At 43.1% G+C, this 23,543-nt stretch overlaps 1 protein-coding gene across 1 annotated transcript in view; it reads left to right on the top strand.

Annotated features, from left to right (window-relative positions):
• Nucleotides 1-12,933: 12,933 nt before the first annotated feature.
• LOC111529305 (FYVE, RhoGEF and PH domain-containing protein 5-like) overlaps nt 12,934-23,543 on the top strand; it is a 111,387-nt gene continuing 100,777 nt past the window's right edge. The window contains 10 exon segments of the mRNA XM_026448356.1: nt 12,934-12,982; nt 12,985-13,938; nt 13,941-14,182; nt 14,243-14,319; nt 14,482-14,617; nt 14,619-14,709; nt 14,712-15,145; nt 15,433-15,599; nt 15,601-15,812; nt 15,815-15,956. Coding sequence (XP_026304141.1) covers nt 12,934-12,982; nt 12,985-13,938; nt 13,941-14,182; nt 14,243-14,319; nt 14,482-14,617; nt 14,619-14,709; nt 14,712-15,145; nt 15,433-15,599; nt 15,601-15,812; nt 15,815-15,956 — 2,504 coding nt within the window.

The raw sequence follows: 23,543 nt of genomic DNA, 5'->3' as shown, positions 1-23,543 counted from the left end.
GGCTAACATGGTGAAACCCCGTCTCTACTAAAAAATACAAAAAACTAGCCGGGCGTGGTGACGGGCGCCTGTAGTCCCAGCTACTTGGGAGGCTGAGGCAGGAGAATGGCGTGAACCTGGGAGGCGGAGCTTGCAGTGAGCTGAGATCCGGCCACTGCACTTCAGCCCGGGCCACAGAGTGAGACTCCGTCTCAAAAAAAAAAAAAAAAAAAGTGAAACCAACCCAAATAAGTAATAATTGATGAATAGAGAAATAAAATATGGCATATCTCTCTGAATCATTATTTTTCAGTAATAAAAATGAATAAAGTACATGCTACAACATAGACCTGCAAACATAACGTTATGAGAAAGAAGCCAGCCACAAAAGTCCATTTATTGTATAATTTCATTTATATGAAATGTCCAATATAGGAAAATCTATAAACATGTGAAATAGATTAGTAGTCGAGGCCTGGAGGGTTGAGGGGAAATGGGGAATGGTTGCTGAATGGTATGTGGTTTCTTTTTAAGGTTATCAAAATGTTCTAAAATTGATTGTGGTGATGGTGGTGCAACTCTGTGAATATTTTAGGATATTGAACCCATCAATATATAAAAATATACATCACACCCTCTTAAAATGGCATCAAAGAAACATGTACTACTTAGGAGCACTTTAACAAAACGTAAGATATTTAGATTGAAAACTGCCAAATTTACTGAGAGATATTTTATTTTCAACTTTTATTTTAGAATCAGAGGGTACATGTGCAAGTTTGCTACAAAGGTATATTGTGTGATGCTGAGGCTTAGGGTATGACTGAACTGTAACCCAGGTTGAAGGCATAGTACCCAAAAGGTAGTTTTTCAGCCCTTGTCTTCTCCCTTACTCCCTCCTCTAGTGGCCCCAGTGTCTCTTGTTTCCATCTTGATGTCCATATGTATTCAATGTTTAGCTCCCACCTATAAGTGAGAATATGTAGTGTTTGGTTTTCTGTTTCTGCATTAGTTTGCTTAGAGTAATGGCCTCCAGCTGCACCCGTGTTGATACAAAGGATATGATTTCATTCTTGTTATGCCTGTGTAATATTCTGTGGTGTATTTGTCCCATATTTTCTTTTTCCAGTCCACCACTGATGGTCACCTGGGTTGATTCTATGTTTTTGTCAAATGGTAGTTCAACTCTTATTTCTTTGAGAAATCTCCAAATTGCTCATTACAGTGGCCAGACTTAAAATTACACTCCCACCAACAGGGTATAAATGTCCCTTTTTCTCTGCAGCCTTGCCAACATCTGTTATTATTATTTTTTTCTTTTTAATAAAACCATTCTGGTGTGAGATGGTATCTCGTGGTTTTCATTTGTATTTCTCTGATTAGAGATGATGAGCATTTTTCATATGTTTGGGGGCCATTTCTATGTTTTCTTTTGAAAAGTGTCTGTTCATGTCCTTTGCCCAGTTTTTAATGGGGTTATTTGCTTTTTTGAGTGTTGATTTGTTAAAGTTCCTTATAGATTCTGTATATTAGATTTTTTTCCAGATGCACAGTTTATGAATATTTTCTCCCATTTGGTATGTTGTCTGTTTATTCTGTTGATGGATCTTTCATTTTTCTGCAGAAGCTCTGTATTTTAGTTAGGTTCCATTTGTCAATTTTTGTTTTTGTTGCAATTGTTTTTGAGGATTTAGCTATATATTGTTTGCTAAAGCTGATATCAACAAGGGTATTTAGGGTACTTCCTAGATTTTCTTCTAGGATTTTTATAGTTTGAGGTCATATATTTAAGTCTTTAATCCATCTTGAGTAGATTTTTCTATATAATAGGTAGGGGTCCAGTTTCATTCTTCTACACATGAATAGCCAGTTATCCCAGCACCATTTATTGGATAAGGAGTCCTTTTGCCATTGCTTATTTTTGTTGAATTTGTCAAAGATCAGATGGTTGTAGATGTGCAGCTTTATTTCTGGGTTCTCTATTCTGTTCCATTGGTCTGTGTATCTGTTTTCTGTTTTATTGTTATTATTTTTTTGAGATGGAGTCTTACTCTGTTGCCCAGGCTGGAGTGCAGTGGCGCAATCTCGGCTCCCTGCAAGCTGCACCTCCCTGGTTCATGCCATTCTCCTGTCTCAGCCTCCCAAGTAGCTGGGACTGCAGTCACCCACCACCATGTCTGGCTAATTTTTTGTATTTTTTAGTAGAGACGGGGTTTCACCATGTTAGCCAGGATGATCTCGATCTCCTGACCTCATGATCCACCCGCCTCGGCCTCCCAAAGTGCTGGGTTTATAGGTATGAGCCACCGCGCCCGACTGGTCTGTGTATCCGTTTTCATACTAGTCTGATGCTCTTTTGGTTACTGTAGCCTTATAGTATAGTTTGAAGTCGGGTAATGTGATGCCTGCAACTTTGTTCTTTTTGCTTAAGATTTCTTTGGCTATTTAGGCTATATTTTGGTTCCATATGAATTTTGAAATAGTTTTTTCTAGTTCTGTCAAGAATGACATTGGTAGTTTGATAGAAATACTGTTGAATCTGTAGATTGCTTTGGACAGTATGGCCATTTTAACGATGTGGATTCTTCCAATCCATGCACATAGAATATTTTTCCATCTATTTATGTCATTTCTGATTTCTCTCAGCAGTATTTTATAGTTCTCCTTGTAGAGACCTTTCACCTCCTTGGTTAGCTGTGCTCCTAGGTATTTTTTTGTGGCTATTGAAAATAGGCTGTGTTCTTGATTTGGCTCGCAGCTAGAATGTTACTGGTATATGGAAATGCTACTGATTTTTGTACACTGATTTTATATCCTGAAACTTTACTGAAATAGTTTATTGGTTCTAGAGGCCTTTTGGTGGAGTCTTTGTGGTTTTCTGGGTATAGAATCATATCATCAGCAAAGAGAGATAGTTTGATGACTTCTGTTCCTGCTTGGATGCCTTTTATTTATTTCTCTTGCCTGATTGCTCTGACATAGTACTTCCAGAGCTATGGTTAAATAGAAGTAGTGAGAGTGGGTATCCTTGTTTTATTCCAGGTCTCAAGGAAAAAGTTTCCAGCTTCTGCCCATTCTGTATATTGGCTGTGGGTTTGTCATAGATGCCTCTTATTATTTTGAGGTATTTTTCCATTGATGCTTAGTTTGTTGATGGTTTTTTTCATGAAAGGATGTTGGATTTTACCAAAAGCGTTTTCTCTGTCTATTGAGATGATCATATGATTTTTGTTTATAATTTTGTATATGTGGTGAATCACATTTATTGATTGGCATATGATGAACTGACCTTGCATCCCATGAATAAAGCCTACTTTATCATGGCGAATCAACTTTGTGATGTGCTCTTGGATTCAGTTTGCTAATATTTTGTTGAAGATTTTTGCATCTGTGTTCATCAGGGATATTGGCCTGAAGTTTTCTTTTTTCTTTCTGTCTCTGCTAGATTTTGGTGTCAGGATGATTCTGGCTTTGTAGAATGAGTTAACAGGTCCCTTCTCTGTGATTTTTTGGAATAGTTTTAGTAAAATTGGTTCCAGTTCTTCTGAGTGATCTTTTTAAAGACCTAAATAAATAGTGAAGTATCCCATGTTCATATATAGAAAGGCATCACATTTCTGGAATTTTATTTCTCCCATATCAGTTTAAACATTGATTGCAAACCCAATCATAATCTCAGCAGCATTTTCTACAGAATTTGATAAGCTTAATATAACATGTATTGGAAATGCAAAGGATTTCGTTATACAATCTTGAAGAAGAATCAAGCTGGAGGGCTTAAACCACCTTACTTCCAGTCTTGTTACACAGTGGCTCTAATTGCAACACTGTGGTATTGTCAGGACAGACACATATATTAATGGAATCAAATAGATACCAAAGAAATATACCCCTGTGTGTACAGTCAGTTGACTTCTGACAAAGGTACAAACGAATCCCATGAAAAGGAAAGTTTTTCAACAAATGTTGTTGAAATAACAGGATCCATATGAGAAAAATGAACCTTGACTAGCACCTCACAGTATACACAAAGTTTAACTTAAGAGAGTTAATAAATTTAACGGCAGAAGCTAACAATATAAAGATTTTAGCACACAATATAGGAGGATATCTTTACAATTTGCATAGGCAGAGATTTCTTAAGACAGTGGTCCCAACATTTTTGGTACCAGGGGCCAGTTGCGTGGAACAGTTTTTCCAAGAACAGTGGTATGTGGGATGCAGGGATGGTTTGGGGATGATTTAAGCACATTACATTTATTGTGCACTTTCTTTCCATTACTATTACTTACTATGATGGTTAATATTGAGTGTCAACTTGATTGGATTGAAGGATGCAAACTGTTGTTCCTGGGTATGTCTGTGAGGGTGTTGCCAAAGGAGATTAACATTTAAGTCAGTGGACTGGGAGAGGCAGACCCACCCTCAATCTGGGTGAGCACCATTAATCAGCTGCCAGTGTGGCTAGGATAAAAGCAGGCAGAGGATCGTGGAGGGGCTAGACTGGTTAAGTCTTCTGGCCTTCATCTTTCTCCTGTGCTGGATGATTTCTGCCCTCAAACATCAGACTCCAAGTTCTTCAGCTTTTGGACTCTTGGACTTACACCAGTGGTTTGCCACAGGCTCTCAGGCCTTCAGCCACAGACTGAAGGCTGCATTATCGGCTTCCCTACTTTTGAAGTTTTGGGACTTGGACTGGCTTCCTGGCTCCTCAGCTTGCAGACAGCCTACTGCAGGATTTCATCTTGTGATCATGTCAGTCAATTCTCCTAATAAACTCCCCTTCATATATTCCTCTATCCTATTAGTTCTGTCCTTTTAGAGAACTCTGACTAATACACATGCTCATCATAATGTAGAATCATTGCGAACCCTGAGCTTGTTTTCCTGCAGTGGTCCCATCTAGGGGTGATGGGAGACAATGACAGATCATCAGGCATTAGATTCTCATAAGGAGCACACAACCTACATTCCTTTCATGTGCAGTTCACAATAGGGTTCGTGTCCCTATGAGAATCTAATGTCACCGCTGATCTGACAGGAGGCAGAGCTTCGCTTTGCTGACTTGCCTGCCACTCACCTCTGGCTGTGTGGCCTGGTACCTAACGGGCCACAAACCATGTCCCGGGGGTTGGGAACCCCTGTCTTAAGACACAAAAGCAATAGGCATAACAGAAAAAAAAAAAGATAAATTAGGTTTCATAAAAACCACATTTATTCATCAAAAGTCACAAAAGTATTAATAAGAGGTATATGCTGAGAGAAAATATTCAGAAAGGATTTACCTGCTTTAGACTTGTATCTACATTGTAAAAACCTCTTAAACTCAACTATAAAAAGATATACTCGGACATGGTGGCTCACACCTGTAATCCCAGCACTTTGGGAGGCTGAAGCAGGTGGATCATTTAAGGTCAGGAGTTCGAGACCAGCCTGGCCAACATGGTGAAACCCTGTCTATACTAAAAATACAAAAATTAGCTGGGCATGGTGGCACCCACTTGTAATCCCGGCTACTTGGGAGGCTGAGGCAGAGGAATTGCCTGAACCTGGGAGGCAGAGGTTGCAGTGAGCAGAGATCGCACCACTGCACTCCAGCCTGGGTGACAGAGCAAGACTCTGTCTCACGTAAAAAAAAAAAAAAGAAAAGAACCACATGCCCTCATTTAGACTGACACTATTGATTTTCTGATGACAAATCTGTGAAAATATGTGACTGAACCAATTATGCAATGTTATGTACCTCACATTTATAAATAAATAGATAACTGTATTAATCATGTGAAATATTCCACAACTAGCTCTTAACAAATTTCTTAGTAGAATTTTAACACTTGAACCCCATGACTGGGAAATATCCTTGCTGACTTAAAGAAGACATGAAAGATTGAACTCCTGTGGGGAACCACCTTTTATGGTAGAAGTGGAAAGATGTCTTCTAATTATATCTGTAGAAAAATTATTCTAATCTTTATAAATAGTGAATATATTTACCACTATTTTCATGTGCCTAAGAATGAAGAGAGAAGAAATTTTGGAATGTGGTCCTGCTAATAATTGATGACTCTACTTACTTAGACTAGGTTTTTCTGGCATGAGTTTCAACTATATACATATCTTCAGGGATTCAGAGAAAAAGCTTTAAATTCTAAACAGCAATGTCCTAAGAACAGAGATTGTTGAAAGTCTACTATTCTAGCATTCATTGCTCCTTGGTCTTTTAGGCATGAACAAATTTGAAAAATTTTTAAAATAACTGCAGTCTCTCAATCACATGTATGAAGAATTATATAATAAAAATAGTAGTTGCAATTTCAGTGGAGATTATTATTTGTCAGGGACTATCTATATTTGATACGTTTACTTAATTTTTTTGCACGCATACCATGGTATGGTTTAGCTCTGTGTCCCCACCCAAATCTCACCTTGAATTTTATGCCATAATCCCTCTGTTCATGGGAGTGACCTGGTGGGAGATAATTTAATCATGGGGGCAGTTACCTAATGCTGTTCTCAAGATAGTAAGCGAGTCGTCATGAGATCTGATGGTTTTATAAGGGGCTTTTAGCCCTTTTGCTCAGCACTTTGCTGCCACTATGTGAAGGATGTGTTTACTTCCTCTTCTGCCATGATTGTAAGTTTCCTGAGGCTTCCCCAGCCCTGTGGAACGTTGAGTCAATTAAACCTCTTTCCTTATAAATTACCCAGTCTTGGGCAGCTCTTTATAGCAGTGTGAGAATGGACTAACACAGTAAATTGGTACCAGGTAGTGGGGTGCTGCTGTAAAGATACACAAAAATGTAGAAGCAACTTTGGAAATGGATAACAGGCAGAGGCTGGAACAGTTTGGAGGGCTCAGAAGAAGACAGGAAGATGTGGGAAAGTTTGGAACTTCCTAGAGACTTACTGAATGGCTTTTATCAAAATGTTGATAGTGACATAGACAATGAAGTCCAGGCTGAAGTGGTCTCAGATGGAGATGAGGAACTTGTTGGGAACTGGAGAAAAGGTGACTCTTGCTACATTTTAGCAAAGAGACTGGCAGCATTTTGCCCCTGTCCTGGAGATCTGTGGAAGTTTGAATGTGAGAGAGATGATTTAGGACATCTGGTGGAAGAATTTTCAAAGCAGTAAAGTGTTCAAGAGGTGACTTGGTACTGTTAAAAGCATTCACTTTTATGTATTCACAAAGATATGGTTTGGAATTGGAACTTATATTTGAAAGGGAAGCAGAGCATAAAAGTTTGGAAAATTTGTAGCCTGATGATATGATGGAAAACACATTTTCTGAGGAGAAATTCAAGCCAGCTGCAAAAATTCTCGTAAGTAATGAGGAGTGAAATGTTACTTGCCAAGACAATGGGGAAAATGTCTCCAATGCATGTCAGAGGTCTTCACAGCAGCCCCTCCCATCACAGACCCAGAAGCCTAGCAGGAAATAATCGTTTCATGGGCTGGGCCCAGGGCTTGCTGCTTCATGCAGTCTCAGGAGTTGGTGCCCTGCATCCCAGCTGTGGCTAAAAGGGGCCAACATACATCTCAGGCCATTGCTTCAGAGGGTGAAAGCCCCAAGCTTTGGGGGCTTACACATGGTGTTGGGACTGCAGGTGCACCTAAGTCTAGAATTGAGGTTTCAGAACCTCCATGTAGATTTCAGAGGATGTATGGAAATGCCTGGATGTCGATTCGGAAGTTTGCTGCAGGGGTGGAGCCCATATGGAGAAACTCTGCTAGGGAAATGGGGAAGGAAAATGTGGGGTTGGAGCTCCCACACAGAGTCCCCACTGGGGCAGTCTTGTGGAGTTGTGAGAAGAGGGCCACCATCCTCCAGACCCAAGAATGGTCAATCCACTAACAGCTTGTGCTGTGCACCTGGAAAAGCTGCAGCCACTCAACACCAGCCCGTGAAAGAAGCCAGGAGTGGGGTTTTACCCTGCAAAGCTACAGGAGTGGAGCTGCCCAAGACCATGGGAGCCCATCTCTTACATCAGTATGCCCTGGATATGAGACATGGAGTCAAAGGAGATCATTTCAGAGCTTTAAGATTTGGCTGCCCTGCTGGATTTCCGACTTACTTGAGGCCTTGGCCCTTTTGTTTTGGCCAATTTCTCCCATTTGGAATGGGTGTATTTACCCAATTCCTGTACCCACATTGTATCTAGAAAGTAACTAACTTGCTTTTGATTTTACAGGCTCATAGGTGGAAGGGACTTGCCTCATCTCAGATGAGACTTTGGACTTGGACTTTTGAGTTAATACTGGAATGAGTTAAGACTTGAGGGACTGTTGGAAGGGCATGATTGTGTTTTGAAATGTGAAAACATGAGATTTTGGAGGGGCTAGGGGCAGAATGATATGAGTTGGCTCTGTGTCCCCACCCAAATCTCACCTTGAATTGTAGTTCCCATAATCCACATATGTCATGGGAGGGACCCAGTTGGAGGTAATTTAGTCATAGGGGCAGTTACCCACATGCTCTTCTTGAGATAGTAAGTGAATTCTTATGAGATCTGATGGTTTTATAAGAGGCTTTTCACCCTTTTGCTCAGCACTTCTCCTTGCTGCTGCCATGTGAAAAAGGAAGTGTTTGCTTCTCTTTCTGTCATGACTGTAAGTTTTCTGAGGCCTCCCTAGCCCTGCAGAACTGTGAGTCAATTAAACCTCTTTCCTTTATAAATTACCCAGTCTCAGGCAGTTCTTTATAGCAGTGTGAGAACAGACGAATACATAACATCTCTAGAAGTAAGTAATATGATCCTTTGTATTTATAGGTGAGATAGTCAGGGTTTAGATGTATAGGTGACAATTGTAGGTCACACATTTAGTAAATGTCAGTTTGGGGGTTTAGTTTAAGGCATCTGACTTCAGAGTCCGCACTTACCAACATCTAATCTCTTATGATTAAGAGTATTTAATCATACTCAGATACTTAGGAAGCTGATGTGGAATGATTGCCTGAGCCCAGGAGAAGGTTGCAGGTTGCAATGAGCCTTGCACATGTAAGCCTTGCTGATGTAAGAGATGGGCTCCCATGGCCTTGGGCGGCTCCACTCCTGTAGATTTGCAGGGTAAAGCCCCACTCCTGGCTGCTTTCACGGGCTGGTGTTGAGTGCACTCCAGCCTGGGCAACAGAGTGAGACTCAAAAAAAAAAAAAAAAAAAAAAAAAAATTTGTGGAGGGTAAGAATAAAAAACGACCTATTTGGTACTATGCTTGATGACAAAATAATCTGCACACCAAACCCCTGTGACATGCAATTTACCTATATAATAAACCTGCACATGTACCCCTGAACCTAAAATAAAAGTGAAAAAAAAAAGAATATGAAAAAAAAAAATTTGCCTGGCAATAAAGGAACCAAAATAAAGATAGCACTGAGATAATATAACTGTATACATGGCTATACCATTGATACTCATTGTATGAGGGGGTCTCATTTCCATGTCTGTGAAATTCTCCTGAATTGAATTCACCAAAAATAGTAGAGCTCTTCCTGTGTACTGCACCTGGAACTTTACCAGGTTTCTGCAAATACAAAGGGAAACAACTCATTGCTTCTGCCTGTGAAGAAGTAGAACTACAGTAAAAATAAGGAAATACCTTCCTAATAATAGGGAGTTGTACTATGGAAGTAATACGGAAGCCCAGCAATAGGAATCATGGTCCAGCCATGATGGTGTAGTCATGGGAGAAGAGAGAGGGTGGGGATGGCTTCCAGGAGGGTGTGAAGAGGGGGTCCAGTACTGAAGGGAGAAAAGATGGATCAGGATTAATTCATGTATTTTGATGATGGCAATAATGTTTGAGATTGGAGGAAGTGGTAAGATTTGTAATAAGGAATTTTTCTTGCTTTTCTTCTTAGACATTCACTATGTGTTTATTTTCCCCGTAAGATGAATAAAAACAAAAAACTTTCCAGTTTCATAGCCATAAGAAATGCTGCTTTCTCTGAAGTTGGCATTGGGATCTCAGCCAATGCCATGCTTCTTCTTTTCCACATCCTCACATGCCTTCTCAAGCACAGAATCAGGCCCACTGACCTGATCATTGGTCATGTGGCTCTAATCCATATCATATTGCTGCTACCCACAGGGTTCATAGCTACAGATATTTTCGGGTCTCAGGATTCAGGGGATGACATCAAACATAAGTCAGTTATGTACATGTACAGGTTGATGAGAGGCCTCTCCATTTCCACCACCTGCCTGCTGAGTGTCCTCCCAGCCATCACCTGTAACCCCAGAAGCTCCTGTTTGGCAATGTTCAAAGATTCTCACATCACAAGCCACATTGCTTTCTCTTCCTGTGGGTCTTCCACATACCCATTAGGGGAAGCTTCTGAGTCTCCACTCTTCCCATCAAAAATGTTGCCTCAAATAGCTTTACATTTGTCACTTTCCTGCTCTGTTTGGCCCCTGAGTTGCTTCCTTGGGCAGACAATTTTCATACTGATGACATTTCAGGATGTCTCCCTTGCAGGGCTCATGGCCCTCTCCAGTGGATACATGGTGATTCTCTTGTCCAGGCATAACAGGCAGTCTCAGCATTTTCACAGCACCAACCTTTCTCCAAAAGCACCCCCAGAAAAAATGGCCACACAGACCATTCTTCTGCTTGTGAGTTACTTTGTGATTGTGTGCATTGTGGACTGCGTTGTCACCTCCTCCTCAGGACTGGTGTGGAACAGTGATCCAGTCCGTCATTGAGTCCAGATGCTGGTGGACAATGGCTGTGCCACCATCAGTCCTTCAGTGCTGCTAGTCAGTACTGAAAAATGAATGATCAAAGTCTGAACATCCATGTGGGAGAAGGACAATAAATCCCTAATTATTCAGTAATGCATAATGTCTCTTAAGATGAGCATATCCTTTTTAAAATGATTAATCCCATCATAGGGGATATGCGTTCCCATCCCAGCACGAGCCTCGGGGTAGCAGAACTATCTGCCTGTGTCTGTGTGGACAAGCAGACTGAGAACTCCTGGGAGGTGGAGGCTTAGTCTGAGTCGTCTATGTCGCCGAGCACCAGGCAGGTACCTGTGAGGGGCTGCGCGGTGTGTGCTGAGTGAATAAGGAAAGGCTCCTCATTAAAAGGATCTCCCTTACCAATGTCACCTCCTCAGGGAGGCTTTCCTTGACCACCCATTCGCTACTTCAGTGGTTCTCAAACCTGTAGGGTTTGATGAAACACGGGGTTTCTGATTAAGTGAGGCTGGGGAGGGCCCCAAGAATGCGTGGCGCCCTGAGAGCCATCGCTGAGCTCGATTGCCCTGGTTTCCCTCCCTTGCTTTGAAACGGTGTCTCCAGCGACTTCCTCCCGTCTAAGCTCCATGAAGGCGAGAATTTGGGGCTGTCTTGTTCCGTGCTCAGCGCAGACTTAAAAATAAAGGGATAGATGGTCCGCTGGGCGAAGGAGCCAGGAACATCCCAGAAGTCCAACTCGATGAGTTCTGGTCCCTCCAACCTCACGAGCCTCCTGCGGTGCCTACAGCCACCGCCCCTTTAAATGTGCGCAGGGACGCCCCGACCCTTGGTTCTTTGGATCCCTAACTCAGCAGGAAAACAAAAACAACAAAATCCTTCCTTTTGGGGACGGAGGAAACGTCTAGGAGGGAACGGAGGTGCGGCTGCGGCGCAGGCAGAGGCGCAGGCGAAGGCCGGACGGCCAGAGTGCAGGGTGCCAGTGAGGAGCCCTGGACCCGGAGGGGACGCGAAGCCACACGCTGCCCAGGCCGCCGCCCCCGCGACCTCCGGCGGCGTCGAGGCACGCGCGCCGGGCGTCCGGGCCGGGCGCTCGAAGTTGGAGCTCCCGGGGCGTCCGGGACGAGCTTCCCAGGATTCCCCGACCTTCCGGTGCTGCTCGGCCTCGGCCGAAGCATGCATAGCTCCGGGGCCCCCTCGCCGAGAATCGGGGTCCACCCCTGCCAAATCGCCCCGCCTCAGGGACCCCCTCAACCTTGGCGAGGCCGCGCCCTGGCCGTGTGAGCTCGTATCCCACTCTCACGGCTGTCCACAGAGAGTCCCCCCACAAGGGAGAAAGACGTCCCTTTCTCAAAAGCGACTTGATCGGGTCCCCAAACCCTTGCCCTCCACTCCCAGACGTCACAGACAGGCCTTGCTCCCTTCTCAGGGGCCCCATCTGACTGAGGCTTGGCTGGACACAGTCCTGAAGCATGCAGATTCCACACATGACCCCCAGCAGAAGCACACATCACTGTTTCAAACCTTTTGGTGTGTCATTTGTGAAGGGATGAGATGGTGGCTATTCAGTCATAATATTCCAACGGTCCCTGGATCTACCCTTCAGTTATTCTAACTTAACAGTGAGTTCTCAGCAGAGTCTGTCTTCTCTTGACCCTAGGAGACCCTGCCATTTGCAGTGCTATGTGTGTAGCTAGTGGGTACCCAATGGAGTAGCTGTAGAAGGGGGGAATGTAAGCTCCATGAGGGCAGCAGGAAGGGTGACGGCAAGTTCAGCCTTTTCTCCTGGTCGCTGGCTCATAGGAAGTGTTTATCAGTAGCTGCTGGATGAATGAATGCACTGACCTGGACACTTCATTTGAGGAGCGCAGGATTTCATGTGGTTGATTTTCATTAGTTGGGCTGTGTGTAGAAGAAAGGTCTGTTCATCTTGTTTGCAGAATGAATCTTTAGTGGAAAATCAAGGGATTTTAAAGATCCCGGTGGAGGGCATTAGCCTAACACAAAGCATGGGAGATGGACTTCACATGGGCAGATGGACCCATCTGCAGCATCCCCTGCAAGTGGTGTGTAGGAGACTCTGAATGGAAACAAAGTTAATCGTACTTTTTCTCCTTTTCTCTATTTTTGTCCTCTAGATTTGCCAAAACCACCTGTTGCTCCCAAGCCAAAGACTACCAGTCCACTGACGCCAGTGACTGCGCCCAAATTCCCTTCCTCACCCAGGCCCGATAGTCTTCACAGTCCAAATTACATGTTCAGGGGTCCGAAGCCCCCCATTGCCCCCAAGCCCAGGCTGACTGCCAGTGGAGAGCCAGTGTGTACCTGAATGACAGCTTGAACAAATGCAGCAACAGGCGGCTGCTCTGTGTAGACAGGGGCCTTGATGAAGGGCCCTGGTCCATCCCCAAGTGCTCTGAGTCAGAGACTGACGAGGATTACATCGTAGTCCCCAGGGCTCCGCTGAAGGAGGATGAACCCAAGGATGGGGGCAGTGCGGGAAATGCAGCCCTGGTGTCTCCGGAGGCCTCTGGGGAAGAGGAAGAGGAGAGTGAGGAGGGAGGCGAGGCATGTGGCCTGAAGGGGACAGGAGCTGGGGAGGACTCGGTGGCCCCTGCTGCTCCAGGGGCAGGAGTGCTGAGCAGGGAGGGTGAGGAAGGCACAGACCTCGCTCCTGAGGATGAAGGGGAGGGCCACGCTGATGAACCAGGGACACTGGAGCAGGTGTCCGGAAGTGAGGAGGAAGAGAAGCTGGTGCAGCCACACAGGGAGAGCAGCCTGGAGGATGGTGGGCCTTGGGCTGGAGAGGCAGTCTTCCAGAGCGACCTCCTCCTGCCTCACATCCATGGAGAGGAGCACGAGCCCCCCGACACCCACCAGGAGGCAGAGGAGGATGATGACGAAGGTTGTGCCAGCACAGACCCAGCAGGGGTAGATGAGGGTTTGGGTCCTGACAGGCCCCCTGAGGACATGAAACAGGTTGCTGAGGAAGCCAGCAAGGAGCCTCCTGAGAAGGAGCCGGCCATGGGGGTCCAGGAGGCAGAGATGGCCACAGACAGCCCTGAGGTTCTTGAGGAGGGATGGGAAGAAGCAACAGGTGTCACAGTTGGGGAGCAGGTTGACTTCAGTGAACCACCTGACCACGAGGAGGAAACCAACCAAAAAGTGGCAGCTGCCACCCTGGAGGACTGCGCACAGGATAATCCTGCAGAGGAGAGCTGCCAGATCATCCTTTTCCAGAACAACTGCATGGACAACTTTTTTCTCTCACAGGAAGCCCCTACGAGTTCTTCCCAACCGAGAGCACCTCTTTTTGTAGTGAGAGCTGTTCTCCTCTTTCTGAGTCAATGAAAGGCTTAGAATCAGAGCAGGCACCAAAGTTGGGGCTGTGTGTGGAGGAGGACCCCGTGGTCAGAGCTTTGTGTGGCCAGCATGGCTCCCTGCAAGATGGAGCAGCAGAGGGTCCTACAGCCCCTGATGTGGTGGTCCTGCTGAAGGAAAAGGTGGGGGAGGAGTAGGGGGAGGGGGAGGAGGAGAAGGAGGAAAAGGAGGAGAAGGAGGAGGTCTTCATGGATGACATGCTGGCCAACCCCTATGTGATGGGAGTGGGCCTGCCAGGAGGAGGAGGGGAGGAGGAGGAGTAGGAGGAGGCCATGGATGACACGCTGGCCAGCCTCTATGTGATGGGAGTAAGCCTCCCAGGAGGAGGAGGAGGGGGAAGAGGAGGAGGAGGTCATTGATGACACACTGGCCAACCCCTATGTGATGGGAGGGGGCCTGCCAGTCTGGCAGCCCCTGGAAGAGGGCAGGCTGCATTGGATGCCCTGGGTTATTATGGCTCAAAAGAAGAAATGAACTGTGAAGCAGAAGGTAGCCTGGTCTCCGTGGACAGGAAGAACATTGGCACAAGGGCCTGGCCCCACTTTGGGAAGGGGGCCAGAAACCATCCCAGAAACTGCCCCCAAAGAAACCAGATCTGAGCTAGGTTCCTCAGCCCCTGGCATCAGAGGTGCTGCAGAGGAGGCAGGAAATAGCTTTTGTCACTGGAAGGGAAGCCCCTGGAAGCCAGTAGGGCCTTGCCAGCAAAGCCCAGGGCCTTCACTTTATACCCTCGGTTGTTTTCCATGGAAGGCCAAGAGATTCCTGTTCCCATCTCTGTGAACTGGGAGCCAGGAGGATCAGGGTTAGATGACCACAGGATAAAGAGGAAAGAGGAACATCTCTCTATCCTGTCTGGGAGTTTCTCCCAGAGAAACCACCTTCTGTCCAGCGGCACCTCCACGCCTTCTTCCATGGTCGACATCCCACCTCCTTTTGACCTGGCCTGCATCACCAAGAAGCCCATCACAAAGAGCTCTCCCTTGCTGCTTATCAAGAATGACTCCCCAGACAAGTGCAAGAAGAAGTCATCCTTTAAGCAGTTCCTGGCACTGATGTTTAAGAAGAAGATGGAGAGACCAGGCATGGTGGCTCACGCCTGTCATCCCAGCACTTTCGGAAGCTGAGGCGAGAAGATCACGTAATGTCAGGAGTTGGAGAGTAGTCTGGCCAACATAGGGAAACCCTGTCTCTACTAAAAATACAAAAATTAGCCAGGCATGGTGGCACGCACCTGTAATTCCAGCTACTTGGGAGGCTGAAGCAGGAGAATCACTTGAACCCGGGAGGCGGAGGTTGTGGTGAGCCGAGATTGTGCCATTGCACTCTAGCCTGGGCAACAAGAGTGAGACTCCGTCTCAAAAAAAAAAAAAAGACGGAGAGTAAATTGCACATGAAGGTGTCTTCCTCCAGGTCCTCTTCAGAATCCAGCTGCCACGGGCCTTCCAGGATTCTGGAAGTTGACCAGAGAAACCCCAGTAACTCCCCTCAGCTTAAGTCTCAAACTGGGAAGCTCCAGGCTTCTGAATCCCCCTCCTCCCTCCTTTTATAGAGATGGCAAGAGGAAAGGTGTCCCCTTCAGCAGGACCGTGTCCAGAGTGGAGTCCTTCAAAGACCGCTCCCGGCCGCCCTTCCTGCCCTTGCCACTGGCCAAGCCACCATCTATCTCCTTCCCCAGCACTGACACTTCAGACTATGAGAATATTCCAGCCATGAACTCGGACTACGAGAATATCCAGATTCTGCCCCGGAGGCCTGCAGGGCTGGCATATTTAGGAAGCTGTTTGAAGATCAGAGCAGATCCCTGTCCATAGCAAATGAAAACGATGGCTACGTGGACATGAGCAGCTTCAATGCCTTCGAGAGCAAACAGCAGAGCACGGGCCAGCACGCAGAAAGGTACTTGACATTTTATTTCCTTTTTTGTTTGGTAACTGTAACTATTCAAAAGGCAGCATGGGTGTGGGGGACAGATGGACTTGCTTTCGAGCCTCAGGCTCTGTTTCCCACTAGCTGCATTGACCTGGGGTGAGTGAGTGGCTTTACGTCTCTGAGCCCTAGTTACTTCATCCATGAAACAGGATTCATGCTACCTCACAGCAGATATTTAAGAATATCAGAGTAGATATTCTATGTAAAAGCAGTGTATAAAATGCCAAATATGGTACATGTAAGAGTATTTTTTTTTTTTTTTTGAGACAGTCTCATTCTTGTCACCCAGGCTGGAGTGCAGTGATGCCGTGTCGGCTCACTGCAAACTCTGTCTCCTGGGTTCAAGCAATTCTCCTGCCTCAGCCTCCCGAGTAGCTTGGATTACAGGTACTCATCACCATGCCCAACTAATTTTTATATTTTTAGTAGAGAAGGGGTTTCACCATGTTGGCCAGGCTGGTCTCGAACTCCTGACCTCAGGTGATCCACCCGCCTCCCAAAGAGAGCATTTTTATTTAAATTATTTGGGGAACAGTTCTCATATCTCCTAGGTAGATGGCTTTGTGACTCCGCTCTGAGAGTGTCACCAAGAGAGAAAGTTTTGGAATCTTGCCAAACTAAATATCTTTCACTATCAGGAAAATAGCCTAAATTGATATTGATACTTTTTATTGAGTGAATATATGCTGTACTCAATACGGAACTAGAAAAGAAATTTTATTTGAATTGCTTAAGGAGCTAATGGTGTGGCTCACCCCTGAAATCCCATCACTTGGGGAGGCCGAGGCAGGTGGATCATTTGAGTTCAGGAGTTCGAGACTAGCCTGGCCAACATGGTGAAACCCTGTCTCTGCTAAAAATACAAAAATTAGCCAGGCGTGGTGGCAGGCACCTGTAATCCCAGCCACGCAGGAGGCTGAGGCACAAGAATCGCTTGAACCGGGGAGGCGGAGGTTGCAGTGAGCCAACACTGCACCACTGCACTCCAGCCTGGGTGGCAGAGCGAGACTCAGTTTCAAAAAAAACAAAGAAAAACAAAGAGCTAATGGTGCTGTTACAGGAAAGGAGTCCCAGTCCAGACCCCAAGAGACAGTTCTTGGATCTTGTGCAAGAAAGAATTTAGGGTGAGTCTACAGTGCCAAGTAAAAGCAATTTTATTAAGAAAGTAGTGAAAGCACAGCTACTCCATAGAAAGAGTAGGGCATTACTAAAAGAGGAGGAATGCATCCACCATAGGTACAATGCTTGTACCATGTATATATGTGTGTGTATATATATACATATATATGTGTGTATATATGTATATATGTGTGTGTGTGTATATATATGATAAAAAAGATTCTCGGGAGATGTGCTCTGCTACAAGGGTTTGTGATAAAGGATTAATTTTCTTAATTAGTATATTTTGCAATAATTAATATTATTATTTTTAAAGCAAAATTAGGAATGCCTTTGTTCTCCAGATATCAGAATATCTGGACACTCCCAAGTCTGGGTTTGTTTAGTAAACATTATTAATTGGTTCCCTTAACTGTAAACATCTAGGGGCTAGGAATGTCTAACCTTTTGGGAACGCAGTCCAGCAAGTCTAAGCCTCATTTTCCTAGCCCTCGCTCAAAATGGAGTTGCTCTGGTTTGAATGCCCCTGACATATCTCCCCCTTCCCTTTACAAAAGGACCTTTAATCCTGGGGGTTGCAGAGGGACGAAGATCTGTCTTCTGTAACTTTTTCAGTCTGAATAGGGGCGATGATATTCCTGCCTAAATTAGGGTCTCTTGCATTCAGGGTAGAGAGAAGCTCAGTTAGACAGCGTTGGTATGGTTAAGGTTGTTTATAACTCCCGAGTTCTGACAAAAGGTGATGTCTGGCAGATCAGTAAGTGTTTAATTTAAGAAAGCATTGAGTGAGCTTGTCTTGCATTTCTACACAAAGAGTACAACCACAACAGCAAAGCAAAATAAGTAAAATTATTCCAAGTAAACTAAACAGGGGCAGGAATATCATCGCCCCTATTCAGCCTGGGTCCTGCCCCAAGAACTGGGCAGTTGTTGGAACCAAGCTGATAAAGGGTTGACTGATAGCACATTAATGGCACAGATATGAGTGTCTAAAGCTTCTATAGTTTGGGTAATATTATGTGAATAGTCTGGAACATACACACAACATTCGGTTTTAATTAAAGCACAGTTCCCCCCTTGGGCTGCTGTTAAAATGTCCAAAGCCATATGGTTTTGTAAGACTACCTGCCTAATTGGAGAAGGGTAAGGGCCTAGGGTATATTACTGAAAACTGCAGCCTTGTGCTTCACTAAGGCTTCACCTTGTAACTCGATACTGATTGTAGCTACCTGTGGGGAAAATACAGCCTTCGAATAGAACCGTTTTGTTGCCTATGGTGAGCTTTCACAATTTCCCAGTTAGATGGGAGACAGTCCAATTTGGTGAGGATAGATCTCTGGAAATAAGGATGACCCCATGTATACCTTTTAGTCCAGTTATAAGGTAAATATGGCCAGCCATGAGTTCTGCAAGCCCATAACCATCCCAAGGAGAAGGGTAGGCACTTATTTTTGGGAAATTGTCTTGCCATCCCATCCACATTTGATCTGTTAAAAGAAGGATCTGATTACAGGTGACAGCCATCCCATATTATGGGTTCCAGTTTGGTGGTGACTGCTGTGCCTTTTAAAACATATAGGTGCTTTGCCTGATGCTTGCACTTGAATACCTGTCATTTGCCCAAGTTCATTATGTATAGCATAACCTAAAGTTGGGGTGGAATTTAGCTGTTTTTTAATTAGATGAGAAGGATGCTGTTTTGTTTCTTCATAGGAGGGGAAGGGGCTAAGGCCCGTGTGGCTATGATACATGGGAAAAGAGGGGCTATGTTTATAATGTCCAATCATAATAAAATCCCCATAAACTTAAGTTGGCCAGTTGAATATGCCAGGGCCACCTGGAAATGGAGAAAAGGAGCAATTTCCCACATACCCGACAGTTTGATTTTGTAGAGAGGCTAAAGTCTGTGCCCACTCAGTAAATAAAATACTCCGTAAATAAAATACTCTCTGCGTGATTCCAACTTACACCCAAAAGTAGAATGCCAATCCATATATTTATGTTACCCATCTCTTGTATTTTTTTTGAACAGGAGTTGGAGGTCACTGATTGGCTTACAGGAATAAACGTGATTAGTCTTCCGTGTTCCGTCGGCCTGTGAGACTTTTTATGAGAGACAGGTTTAATTTGAGATAGGTGGCCCCAGCTGTTTGTTTTTAGAAGTTTAACTGCAGTTGGGGTACTTAGGAGAACTTGATAAGGTCCCTTACATTTTGGGGAAAGTTGATCTGCTGGGGATCCTTTCTTTCATGTTTTGAATAGGACCTAATCTCCCAGCTGGTTGTAACAAAATTCTCTTCCTTAGTAGGGGAAGGGAGTCTTTGATTTCCATATTTAAGGACTGCTTTTTGCACTTATCCTAAGTTGATTACATAATTTTGTAGCCTGAAAGTATTTATGTTTATTAGGAGGTCTATAGTTAAGAAAGGCCTTTCCTACATTATTTTAAAAGGGCTGAGTTGCAGATTTCCCTTTGGGGTCACTTGAACTCTTAATAAGGCTACAGGTAATAAATACAGTCAGGTTTCTGATGTTTCTTGTCATAGTTTTTTTTTTTAATCTTTCCATAAGTTATTGGGGCACAGGTGGTATTTGATTACCTAAGTTCTTCGGTGATGATTTGTGATTTTGGTGCACCCATCACCTGAGCAGTATACACTGCACCAGATTTGTAGTCTTTTATCCCCCGCCCCCTCCCACTCTTCCCCACAAGTCTCCAAAGTCCATTGTATCATTCTTATGCCTTTGCATCCTCATAGCTTAGCTCCCACATATCAGTGAGAATGTATGATGCTTGGTTTTCCATTCCTGAGTTACTTCACTTAGAATGATAGTCTCTAGTTTCATCCAGGTTATTGCAAATGCTGTCAATTCATTTCTTTTTATGGCTGCATAGTATTCCATCATATGTATATAAAAATAAACTGTGATATATATATATATATATAAAATAAAGTGATATATATATATATCACAGTTTGGTAATATGGTATTATTTGGTATATATATTATACATAAAGTGTGATATGTATAATAAACTGTCATATGTATATATCACAGTTTGGTAATATGGTGTTATTTGGTATGTATATTATATATAATAAACTGTGATATATATATCAGTTTGGTATTATGGTATTTTTTGGTATATATTTGGTGTATATATATGTATATATACACACACACGCATATACACACCAAATATATATATGTATCTCTCACAGTTTCTTTATCCACTCATTGATTGATGGGCATTTGGGTTGGTTCCACAATTTTGCAATGGTAAATTGTGCTGCTATAAACATGCGTGTGCAAGTATCTTTTTTGAATAATGACTTCTTTTCCTCTGGGTAGATGCCTAGTAGTGGGATTGTTGGATCAAATGGTAGTTCTACTTAAGGAATCTCCACACTGTTTTCCATAATTACTGTACTAGTTTACATTCCCACCAGCAGTGTAGAAGCGCTCCCTTTTCACTGTGTCCACACCAACATCTAATTTTTTGGGGGCGGCAGTGGGGTGTTATGGCCATTCTTGCAGGAGTAAGGTGGTATCACACTGTGGTTTTGATTTGCATTTCCCTGATCATTAGTGATGTTGAACATTTCTTCATATGTTTGTTGGCCATTTGTATATCTTCTTTGGAGAACTGTCTATTCATATCCTTAGCCCACTTTTTGATGGGATTGTTTGGTTTTTCTTACTGATTTGTTTGAGTTCCTTGTGGATTCTGGATATTAGTTCTTTGTTGGATGTATAGATTGTGAAGATTTTCTCCCACGCTGTGGGTTGTCTGTTTACTCTGCTGACTGTTCCTTTTGCCATGCAAAAGCCCTTTAGTTTAATTAGGTCCCAGCTATTTGTCTTTGTTTTTATTGCATTTGCTTTTGGGTTCTTGGTCATGAAATCCTTACCTAAGCCAATGTCTAGAACGGTTTTTCCAATGTTATCTTCTAGAATTTTTATAGTTTCAAGTCTTAGGTTTAAGTCCTTAATTTATCTTGAGTTAATTGTTTGTATAAGGTGAGAGATGAGGATCCGGTTTTGGTCTCCTACATGTGGCTAGCCAATTATCCCAGCACCATTTGTGGAAAAGGGTGCGCTTTCCCCACTTTATGATTTTGTTTGCTTTGTTGAAGATCAGTTGGCTGTAAGTTTTGAGTTTATTTCTGGGTTCTCTATTCTGTTCCATTGATCTATGTGCCTGTTTTTGTACCAGTACCATGCCGATTTGGTGACTATGACTTCGTAATATAGCTTGAAATCAGGTAATATGATGCCCCCAGATTTTTTCTTTTTACTTAGTCTTGCTTTGGCTATGCAGGCTCTTTTTTGGTTCCATATGAACTTTAGAATTTTTTTTGTAACCCTGTGAAGAATGATGGTGGTATTTTGATGGCGATGGCATTGAATTTGTAGATTGCTTTTGGCAGTACGGTCATTTTCACAATATTGATTCTACCCATCCATGAGCATGGGATATGTTTCCATTTGTTTGTGTCGTCTATGATTTCTTTCAGCAGTGTTTTGTAGTTTTCCTATAGAGGTCTTTCGACTCCTTTGTTAGGTATATTCCGAAGTATTTTATTTATTTATTCATTTTTGCAGCTACTGTAAAAGGGGTTGAGTTCTTGATTTGATTCTCCACTTGGTTGCTGTTGGTGTATGGAAGAGCTACTGATTTGTGTACATTAATCTTGTATCTGGAAACTTTGCTGGATTCTTTTATCAGTTCTAGGAGCTTTCTGGAGTAATCCTTAGGGTTTTTAAGGTAAACAATCATACGATCCACAAACAGTGACAGTTTGACTTCCTTTTTGCCTATTTGAATGCCCTTTATTTCTTTCTCTTGTCTGATTGGTCTGGCTAGGACTTCCAGTACTGTAAAGAAGAGTGGTGAGAGTGGGCATCCTTCTCTTTTCCCATTCTCAGGGGGAATGCTTTCAACTTTTCTGTTTTCAGTATTATGTTGGCTGTGGGTTTGTCATAGATGGCTTTTATTACATTAAGGTATGTCCCTTGTATGCTGATTTTACTGAGAGTTTTAATCATAAAGGGATGCTGGATTTTGTTGAATGCTTTTCCTGTATCGATTGAGATGATCATGTGATTTTTGTTTTTACTTCTGTTCATGTGGTATATTACATTTATTGACTTGCATATGTTAAACCATCCCTGCATCCCTGGTATGAAACCCACTTGATCATGGTAAATTATTTTTTTTGATATATTGTTGGATTCAGTTAGCTAGTATTTTGTTAAGGATTTTAGCATCAATGTTCATGAAGGATATTGGTCTGTAGTTTCCTTTCTTGGTTGTGTCCTTTCCTGGTTTTGGTATTAGGGTGGTGCTGGCTTCATAGAATGAATTAGGGAGGGTTTCTTCTTTCTCTATCTTGTGGAATAATGTCAAAAAGATTGGTACCAATTCTTTGAATGTCTGGTAGAATTCTGCTGTGAATCCTTCTGGTCCTGGACCCTTTTTTTGTTGGTAATTTTAAAATTACCATTTCAATCTCGCTGCTTGTTATTGGTCTGTTCAGGATATCTAATTCTTCCTGATTTAAGCTAGGAGTGTTGTATTTTTCCAGAAAGTCATCCATCTCTTCTAGGTTTTCTAGTTTATGTGCATTAAGGTGTTCATAGTAGCCTTGAATGATCATAGTAGCCTTGATTTCAGTGGTGTCAGCTCTAATATCTCCTGTTTCATTTCTTAGTGAGGTTATTTGGATTTTCTCTCTTCTTTCCTTAATCTTACTAATGGTCTATCAATTTTATTTATCTTTTCAAAGAATCAGCTTTCTGTTTCATTTATCTTTTGTACTTTTTTTTTGTACTTTTTTGTTCCAATTTCATTTAGTTCTGCTCTGATCTTGGTTATTTCCTTTCTTTTGTTGGGTTTGGGTTTGGTTTGTTCTAGTTTCTCTATTTACTTGAGGTGTGACTTTAGATTGTCCTCTTTTAGACTTTTTGATATAGGCATTTAGGGCTATGAAATCTCCTCTTAGTACCACCTTAGCTGTATCCCAGAGGTTTTGATAGGTTGGTGTCATTATTGTCATTCAATTCGAAGAATTTTTAAATTTCCATCTTGATTTTGTTTTTGGCCCAGTGCTCATTCAGGAGCAGGTTATTTAATATCCATATATTTGCATGGTTTTGAAGGTTCCTTTTGGAGTTGATTTCCAGGTTTATTCCACTGTAGTCTGAGAGAGTGCTTGATATAATTTCAATTTTCTTAAATTTATTTAGGCTTATTTTATGGCCTATAATGTGGTCTATCTTGGAGAAAGTTTAATGCGCTGTTGAATAGAATGTGTATTATGCTGTTTTGGATGAAATGTTCTGTATGTTTGTTAAGTCCATTTGTTCTAAGGTATAATTTAAATCCATTGTTTCTTTGTTAGATGACCTGTCTAGTGCTGTCAGTAAAAA

This window comes from Piliocolobus tephrosceles, chromosome 2 (assembly GCF_002776525.5).
Source record: "Piliocolobus tephrosceles isolate RC106 chromosome 2, ASM277652v3, whole genome shotgun sequence".
Classification (NCBI taxonomy): Eukaryota; Metazoa; Chordata; class Mammalia; order Primates; family Cercopithecidae; genus Piliocolobus; species Piliocolobus tephrosceles.
The sequence above is the reverse complement of the archived record's forward strand: the minus strand, read 5'-3'. Positions and strand labels throughout refer to the sequence as shown.